Here is a 9642-nt window from a genome sequence, read left to right as displayed (position 1 = left end):
GCTGTGCCCCCACCCATGAGATTCTGTAGATGAGTCAGGCCTCTGCCCTGTCTCTGCATCAGCCCCAGAGCTCCCCACCCGGCCTATGCACACAGGCAGAGGGGTGCGCGAGCACAGGCGGGCCAGTGGGCGTAGGGGGCAGAGACGGAGAACTGCGCGGAGAGGTTCGGAGCCCCAGCGCGGGTCGCCCCGCCGACCCCGACACCCCGCCCCCTCTAGAACCTCGAGTGCGGGTGAGGGGTGGGGAGCAGAGCAGGTGGCCGGGGCGCTCCGAGGCTGGGCGGGGCTCCGGGGACACGGGGTCAAAGTCGGGGCTCTGCCGCCTCCTGGTGGCGGCAGGAGGAACGACGGGGGCCGCGCCCCTGGGACTCGGGTCCTGCCGGTCCTGTGCGCGCACACAGACATACACTCACGCGCGCGCGCACACACGCGCCTGCGGGCCGATCCGCGCACGCGCATCCGTCCACGCGCGCACCTACACACAGGGCTGCGGAATTCATTCACGCCCTCCTCCTTCCCTTCGTGTATTCATTCATTCGCGTTTTCATTCAACGAAGGGTGACTGAATGCTTGCTAGATGTCAGCACTGGGGACACAACAGTGGCAGGTCAGATCTACCCAGAGAACGCTGGTAAAGATGAGCGGGCCTGGCCGGGTCAGATCGGGGAGGCCTCCCTGAGGCAGGGACACGGCAGACCAGGAACGTGGTGGGGGTGCCGGGCAGCTACAGGAAGATGGGGGAGGGCCACTCCAGGCAGAGGCCACGGTCAGGGCAGAGGCCGGAGGTGAGAAGCTGCCTTCGTGAGGGAAGTGCCTTGAAATGATTAACTGCTGTGCCAGGGAAGGGTTAACAGGCAGCCGGAGGACCAGCCTGGGGGAGAAAACAGACTTCACTTCTGGCTGCGCTGAGGCTGAGAGGGGTGTGCACAAGGGCAGAGGAGAGATAGACCCCAAAGGGATCAGTGCCTCCTTCTGGGAACATGCCCCAATTTCCCGCGGAGGACTAGGGAGCCCCTGCTCTCAGACCCTGAGATATGTAGGCAGGCTGACTGCCCCAAGTTTGACCCTCCTGGCCTGTGACTGGCAGGACAAGCATGTGACTGCTTCCTGGCTAGGAGAGTCAGCCCTGAGACTTCTGCTGGAGCTTTGCTAAGCTGGTGTGAGAGCCACTGGCTGCTGACTTGTCCCCACGAGGGAAGTGTGAAACCGAGACACAGGAAACAGCTAAGCTGGACACAAGTTCTTCAGGATATTAACCAGGCTCCTGGATCTAACTATGCCTGAAGCCAGTTCTTACATGAACAAAAAAATCCCCTTCTGCTTCAGTCTGTTGGAGGAGGGTGTCAGCCCTAGCCCAGGCCTCAAGGATCACAGGATCATAGAGTCACATTGGACCCTGGCAAGGAGTCTTCGTTGAGCTGCCCACCCCCCCACTCTCCTCTGAGCCCTCTCCAGGGGACCTGCATCGGTCCCCAGGCCGCAGTTTCTCCATCTTCCAAGGTGTGTGGCTTTGAGCAAGTTCCTTCAGCTTTCTGGGCGTGTTTTCTCATCTGTAAAGTGGGGATGACAGCATAACCTGAGACAATAATGTTAACACCTGGACGAGGTGACTGTGTTAAGGTTGGGGTGCAGCGCTTGGCATGTGCTCACCCCTCTGTGTACCTGGCAATGCAACCTTCCCCAGCCCTGGGACAGGCAGTTCCCCCAGTGCGCTGGGCCCGGGTCCAGCACCGGGCCTGGAGCCTCAGCTGGGACCTGCAGTGTCCTCCCATGTGGAAGGGTCTGTCCAGGGCAGGGCCTGAGGGGTTCAGCAGCCCCCCCAACCCCCGATCATGCTGCCCTGGCTCGGGGGCAAGAGCGCCTCCTACGGACCACAGATCTTCACCAAGGAGTGGGGCTCGCCGCTTCCACACACAGTCTCACACAGTCTTTGTTCCACTTTTTCTTATTTTTTTTTAAATTAAAACAACAATCAGGTAACTGCCCCAACCCAACAGGGATAAGACCCTGGGCAGTCCTTTCTTCAAAAAAATATATTTTCTTTTTCTTTTTTTTTAAACAACACCAAAAGCAAATCCACAGCCCCTGTTGAGCCGGTCCCCAAGGAGAGTGAGTGAGACAGCTCCCCTAGCACCTCTCTGAGCAGAGACCTTGGGCCCATCCCCTGAGACCCCAGACTGAGCAGATACGGGGGTCTCCACCTGCTGGTCTCTAGGGGGTGGGAGAAAAGTGATCGGCTCCACACCATGCAAGAAAAAAACCAGCCAAACCCACAAAGCAAAAGAAAAAAAAAAAATCAAGAGGATAAATTAAAAAAAAAAGTGAAAGCACCCCCCCTCCCGAGGCAGTGGACGGGGTGCCCTTAGAGGCCCTCTTTGCCAGTGCTGGGGGAAGGCTCGGGCGGCTCCGTCGTCTTACTCGTGGGGGCTCAGGAGGATTCACATGGCTCACCCCCCGACTGTGTCCCCCGACACGGATGCCAGGACAGAAGTGTGGCCACCCTAGGCCAAAGTGTGCAAAGTCTATTCAGTCAAGAGATAAAAAAAAAAAATATACAACTTGGGTGGCATCCAGGGCTGGGCCCAGGCAGTTTCCCGCACTCAGGCACTGGCTGTCTTCTCTGCGAGGGGCAGCAGGGTCCCGTGGAGGCCATCCAGGCCCATCAAAGTCCAGGATCTCAGGGGCTGGAGACTTGGGGTCCTTGGAGCAGCACGGGCAGAGGCACTGATGGGGCCCACACGGGCCTGGCTGAGGGCCCCGCTGGTCTGGTTCTTTGGCACTTGGGACCAACGGCCTGCTGCAAGCCAGTCAGGAGCAGCCCCCTTGATTCTTCCCCCAACACCCAAGGCTGCGGTGGCAGCAGCTTATGGGTGTGGGCAAGCACTGCCCCAGCAGAGGGGGTGTGGGGCGCTGGAGGGCCAGTGAGGAGCCCACGGCCCGCCCCCTAGGAGTCCTCCCCAAGGATCTCCTTCACAAAGGCCGCAATGTCCGTCTTCTTCGTTTTGTGCAACGTGAAGAATGGGTGCTCCTGGTGGGACAAGAGAAGGCAGTCACCTTGGGTAAGAGTTCGGAGCACCCCCAGCCCCCATGTGCTCCTCCTGCCCAGGACACCTGTCTCTCTGCCTGGCAAACTCCTACACATCCTTCTATGACCTCCCCCTTCAGGAAGCCCTCCTTGTTAGAGACAGCGTGACAGCTTTCTCCTCCACCCTCCTGCAGCTCTCCTCCGGCCACACTGAACTCATTCTTCCCCACTGGTACCAGGCCTCCAGCCGAGTGGAATGTCCTCTCCATCAGCACGTAAGTCCTTCTTCATCCTTCCAAGCCCAGTTCAAATGTCACCTCCTCTGTGAGGCCTTCCCTGATAGCTTCGGACAAAATGACTCCCCTCCCTCACCATCCCCACCCCCCTGCACCATCTGTCAGAGCACTGCCTGGGCCTGGGTCTGGAGGAGGGGGGAGGGAGCCGGGGTATGTCTGAGCCAACAAGTGAGTACCTGAATGATTTAGGACAGAGGCAAGCCAAAGGTGCTGCCCAGCTCTGTGCACAGGGACGCGGCCCTCTCCCGAGCCCTGCCAATCCACCGCTCATGCCCCACACTCACCATCAGCTCCAAGTAGCTCATGCGCTCCGCAGGGTTCTTCCTCAAGCTAGAAGAGAGCAGGGCAGGCTGAAGCCAGGCTGGCATAAAGGAGGTCTCCAGGCCAGCCAAGCCAGGGTGGGCTCACCTCTAACTCTACAAAGACTTAGACCAAGTTGCTTTGCCTCTTGGGGTATTTGTTCTCTTGTCTCTGGAGTGATCTAGGGAATTCTCAACGATCCCAATACCAAATGATACTGAAATGCAGTAGTTAACAACCGCACACAGAGTGTCCTTAATCAGGAGGGAAACTCCTCATCACGGGTCCAGGGACAGGGGACGCCCCAGGGTAAAGAGTCAAGGTGACCACCAACTCTGCTTGCCAGGCTCATTTGTTTTCAGTCTTTCTTATTTTCTCATAGGAGAGTGATTTAGACAGCTCCCCGAGCACCTCTCTGAGGATACATATTTTCCCCCGAGTATCTCTTTGCCCACAATCCATAGAAAGGTCGATATGTTCTGTCTCTCACTTCTGAATACCTTGTGATTTTATTTTTCAAATCCCTTTCAAAATCCAAGAGTTGGGGGGCTCGTGGGTGGCACATTAAGTGTCCGACTCTTGGTTTCAGCTCAGGTCATGATTCCAGGGTCCTGGGATCGGGCCCCATGTCAGGCTCCCTGCTCAGCGGGGAGCCTGCTTCTCCCTCTCCTCCCCACTCATGCTCTCTGCCACTATTTCTGGCTTTCTCTCTCAAAAAAATAAATAAAATCTTTAAAAAAAAAAAACAATCCAAAGGGAGGGGGGTGGGGGGATAGGGTGACTTGATGGGCATTAAGGAGGGCACGTGATCTGATGAGCATTGGGTGTTATACGCAATGGATGAATCCTTGAACACTACATCAAAAACTAATAATGTACTATATGTTGGCTACTTGAATTTAAATTAAAATAAATAAATAAATAAGTTTAAAAAAATGTTTAAAAAAAAACAAGAGTTGGTCAGTAGAATTTACTTTGCGGTTCCACATATCTTTTCCCTCTGCGGTTACGCACTTCTTGATTAATTGTGGGCAGGAAACCTGACCTGGATGCCTCTGCCTTCTTCCTTTCTACCTATTTCCTTTGTAATCTCGAACATACATACATATATATATATATATATATATATATATATATATATATATATATCTTTTTTTTTTTTTTTTTAAGAAAACTCCCATGGGCATTCTTTAACTTGGTACAAAGTTCTAAACATCACTAAAGCAACTCTGTTTATGCTATTCAGGTCCTCCATCTGCGTTTTGTTTTCTTTTCCGGGCTACCTGGTCTGTCTGGTTCTAGAAGGACTGTTATCAAAATCTCCCCAAGGACCATCGTTTGCCAGATTTTCCTTGTGCTCTATTTCTGCCCTGCGTATTTTGATGCTATGTCGTTTGGGTGTTTATTTGCTAAAGGAGAAGGGGACCGGGCACAGGGCGGAGCTGGAATCGGGCCGGGGCAGGGAGGGGGGCCGCCTGGGGCTCGGGGGGGCTGCCGACTCACCACTGCGCAGTGAAGTCCACAAACTCAGGAGAGAAACGGTCAGCTGGGAGCTGGGGAGATGGCTCTTCCACCACCTGCTTCAGCTGCTGGAACGGAGTCCCCCAGGATTCGTACGGAAAGCGGAGGATGGCCATCTCGATCTGCAGCGAGGCAGCAGCGGGGGTCAGACGCGCGCACACCCGGCCCCGGGAGGCAGGGCAGGTGGGGAACCCGCCTGGCCTGGCCTGTCGCCCAAAGCTGGGCCACAGGCAGGTTGAGGGGCAGACACATGACATCAGAACAAAGATCAGAGCTGGGGGAACAGCAATAGTCAGTTCCTCTGACCCAGCCGGCATAGACTATGGCTCCCGAAGCAAATCCAGCCCGGGGTTGTGACGGTGGGAGTATCATCGGGCTTTGAAACAACCTAAATTCAGAAGGCTTTACATGAAAACCCATGTTCCAGCTAATCTGGAAAAATCAGAGGAGCTGACAAGCCTGGGACACCTTCGCCCAGGCAGCAGTCGGCAAAGGCACGTGGGGCAGGCCCCCCCTCGCCACAGGCCTCCCCCTCCCTACCGTCTCCATGGGGTCTTCAGTATCTGCTGCCGTGTATTTGGGCGGTTGTTATGACAGAGCAGGCAAATGGGAAGGGAAATTATCCGCACAGGCCTGTCTCTCCCCAAAGCTGTAGACAGTGAGGCCTGCGCTGGTCAGCTCCTTCGCTTTGGCCACAGCCCCCCGGGGCCCGTCAGGAACTGAAGTTTGCAGGGCTCCTTCCCCTACCCCCCGCCCCCCGCCCCTTGCATCCAGCAGTCTCCTGCAGGACCCACCTGCGAGGCCTCCTCCTCCGGGAAGACTTCCCCCTCCCTGCGTCTGCCCTGGACACACGGCCACCGAGACCTTGTCAATCCTGCTGAACCTGGAGCTCCCTGCAGGTGACATCGAGGCCACCTGGCCTCTGCAGCCACGCCAGGCCCCCAGCTACATGCCTCGCCTACAGTTGGCGGGAAGTCATTTGTGGAAAAGACCGGCTATCCTGCCACAAACTCTGGGCTCTGATTTTGACTGCCAAGTTAAAAAAAAAATCAGGTCAGCCCAGGCCCCGCCTGGAATAGCACAGAGACTTCTCACTGACAGGCCATAATCACCATAATGAACACAAGAGACCTCAGCTCAAACAAATGCTTCGTGCTGGCACCTGGCGCCTGAAGAGCTCACTAATTATTGTGCTCAGAAAGAGCCTTCCCATTAGGCTGCAGGCCCCTTTCCAGCCAAGACATAAACACACCCCACAGAAGGAGGGTGTGCGAACTGCAGCGGGCAGGGCTGTGATCCGGTGTGTACTTCCGCAGGCCAGATTCAGGGTGCTTTTTCCTAGAACGTACCGATTCCAAGTAGCAGAAGTGAAGGTCCTGTGTGGGTTTCCACGGAAGGACCCAGTGGCTGCCAGAGTTACCATTAGGAAAACAGAAAACTGTCCAGACTCTTGACCTTGTAATCCTTTTTTCCTGGTAATTTTGTCTAAAGAGCTCAAAATATGCAAAACAAAACAAAACAGCCTCTGGGCACAAAATGCACGGTGTGGTGGGATTTGCACCAGAGACTATTAAGAAGCAGTGCCAACACTCAGCACCACGGACCGGCCTGCAGCAGGGCAGCTGAGTCTCGGCCATGACCTTGAGGGCCATGCTCCGTGACAGCCCATGCAGGTGTTCACATGATCAGCACCTGATTGACACCCGTCAGGGCCAAGAGCCTTCCCTATCTCATCACGTATGTCCCGTGGCTGTGCTCACTTGCCCGCAGACGGCTCCCCGGGCTGGGCTCGGAGGCCTGGAGAGAACCCCCTGCAGTGGCAGGCCCGGCACCCAAGGCTTCACCGGTCCCTCCCCCAGGGCCGGCCAGGGACTTCGAAAGGAAAGAGAAACCCAGAAACAAGTGAGCCGTGCCACATGAGGGACTGGCTGGGGAGATGGTAGCAGATGGTGTGGAGTCTCTTGAAGAGATGCCTACAGGGGTTTCTAACAATCCAGAGAAATACGAGTGATGTGGTGCTAAGTGAAAAAAGCAAAATAAAAGCCACAGACAACATCTAGAAGGAAATGGACAATGTTGGCAGTGGACGGTAGGCAGAAGGGGCTACGTGTCTTTGATGACTTTTGTCTTCCTTTTACTTTTCCTCTGTTTTTAGATGGGCGTTTCTATGACTTTCGTAACTTCTGGGGGAAAAACCTAACCTGTACTGGGGCAGCCTTCCTAGGCTGCGGGCGCAGCTTCTCCGATGCCGGCACGCTAGTCCCCCATCCAGACACGGACTCTATTTCCCCTTGACCTTGGCCTGCCCTGCGATGCTCTGAGAACAGAACGAGGCAGAAGCACAAGGTGCCAGTCCTGGGACGGGCAGCTCAGAGCCCCTCTCGCGCAGAAGCCGGCCACCGCAGACGGCAACCACCCTCGAACCCAGCAAGCAGCTGGCCGGGAGGAAGTCACGTGGAGGCCCCACGTTTGCAAAGCCCTCCTGGACCTTCCAGCCCAGCCCTGACCCCAGCCAGAGCCAGGGGGCATGGCACAACTGCCCAGCTAGTCCAACCCAGATTGCAGAACCGTGAGAAATACTGAACTACCGTCGGTTTCTGTCACCAAGTTCTGGAGCACCTGCTAACTCAAATATGCACTTAGCAGGGGCTTGCCCAAGTTCCAGCGGGGACATGAGAACGTCAGTGGGATGTGGTGCGTCCCCAGTCATGAGAGACAGACAGATGGATGGGAGGAAGGGATGGAGGGAGGGGAGCAGGCTGTGTTATGTGTCAAGTGGTCACGAGTAGGGTCTCTAACATCCAACCAGTTCTGTGTCATCTGGCAATCCAGCAAGAATTTGCTCTTATTTTTTAACTCAGGAGTTGGGAGACTCTTATCTGCAGGTACAGCGTGCACCTTCAGACTTTGAACATTCCTCTCTGCTTCAAAAAGAAAACCGTTCACTTGAAAAAGGATTGTGTCAGCAGTATTAAGAAAAATGGAAGGTATCACCCAATTCCGTGTCTCTGACAATACGATTTTGCTTTTGATCCTTTCTCAGTCACTGCGAACAGACACCGCTTACACGGTTATGGTCACACGATGAGGAGGGGGGTTAGGATAGTCAAACTGCATTATCAGTACGATCCAAAACATCTACGTTGACCCTGAACTCCCACCCACCACTTCTCTGACCTGCCCTTGAATCTGGCCCCGAAGGCACACACTAGGCGCCCCCCCCACCTCAGGGCTGTTGCCCCCAGAGTCCTGCAGGGCCCTCCCCTACCTCCTCAGAAGCTTGTGCTGCTCTGCTCCCACCCCTGAGTCTCTCCTCTCCACACCCCTTCCCACTAGGTATGATCCTGGTTTGGTTTTGGATTACCGCTTGTACCCCGCCCGCAACACCAGGAGGCCAAAGGGGCTGGGGCAGGGAGGGTGAGGATACCACGGAAACATCCACACTGCGGGCACTCCCCATTAGCTCCAATGGTGGGGATGGGGATGGAGGCAGATGACCCCTCAGCCAGCTCCGTCGGTCCCTTGGGCATACTGGGGCCACCATGACAGCAACGTTTTCCCAGGTATCCAAGCGGGGAAAACATGCATTCTGGTCTTTTTCCTGTCCCTTCAGCCCATTCTCCACATGGGTACCAGAATGGGCTTTCTCAATTGGTATCTAATTAAACCTTGACCCACACCTGAGCCAAGCCCTGACTCAGGCAGGGGCAGGCGTTCACTGGGCAGTTCTAGAAAGCCCCCAGCTCTCCTCCTGGACCTCATATGTAGCCATCCCAGCTGAGCTAAGGGCTGGGCACCTGCCCTCACCCCTCCCACCCCCACAGCCCCAGGACTAACAGCCCACCCACCGCACCCCACCACACTCAAGCAAATGCACCAGGACCTCACAAGCAACAAACTTCTTGCTGCGAAAGAAAACAATTTTCTTAAGATTTTTGCCATTTTGCTCTAAATTATTTGGGTACCAGGAGCTCACTTAATTTGGAATTGGTTGTGATTTCTCAACAAGTACCAAGAGCTCTGGCTAAAGTCTAATAGACAAGTTATCACAAGCTGTCGAGAACTTTCATGACGGACACACCTCCCCACTAGGAAAGGGCATAACATCACTGTAGATATCCCCTTAGATACACCATAATTTTTGATGGCACGTTTTCTTCTCAGATTGTGAAGCCAACACTTTTTTCCAGGCCTAAATCATTTGATGCGCCCACCAAAAGCTCACGGACTGAGCATGGCCCCACCCAGGCCCCACCCGACCAGCAAGGGCTGGGCCCAGCTGCAAGCCGTTACCATGGTGATGCCGAGGCTCCAGACATCAGACTTGACATTGTAGCCCTTCTGGTTCAGCTCCGGGTTGATCCTCTCGGGCTGTAAAAGGGATCAGTGAGGCGTGAACACCCACCTCCCAGCGAGGGGCTAGAGTAGGGGCCACCCAAGTTTCCCTCAGCTAGACCTTTCCTCCCCCACCCCAAACAGAAGGATCAGTGCTAATCCTAC

The 9642-nt window shown here is 55.2% G+C and overlaps 1 protein-coding gene across 1 annotated transcript in view; it reads right to left on the bottom strand.

The window, feature by feature from the left end:
* Positions 1-1929: 1929 nt before the first annotated feature.
* The window catches only part of MAP2K3 (mitogen-activated protein kinase kinase 3), a 30239-nt gene continuing 22526 nt past the window's right edge, over positions 1930-9642 (bottom strand). Inside the window, exons 9-12 of the mRNA XM_036101861.2 lie at positions 9436-9513; positions 5125-5264; positions 3606-3651; positions 1930-3028 (exon numbers count right to left, since the gene is read on the bottom strand). Of these exons, the coding sequence (XP_035957754.1) occupies positions 2945-3028; positions 3606-3651; positions 5125-5264; positions 9436-9513 (348 nt within the window). The 3' untranslated portion in view covers positions 1930-2944. The remainder of the gene's footprint in view (positions 3029-3605; positions 3652-5124; positions 5265-9435; positions 9514-9642) is intronic.

The sequence above is a fragment of the Halichoerus grypus genome, chromosome 2 (genome assembly GCF_964656455.1).
Source record: "Halichoerus grypus chromosome 2, mHalGry1.hap1.1, whole genome shotgun sequence".
Taxonomy (NCBI): domain Eukaryota; kingdom Metazoa; phylum Chordata; class Mammalia; order Carnivora; family Phocidae; genus Halichoerus; species Halichoerus grypus.
Note: the sequence above shows the minus strand (reverse complement) of the source record. Positions and strands in the feature narration are given on the sequence as shown.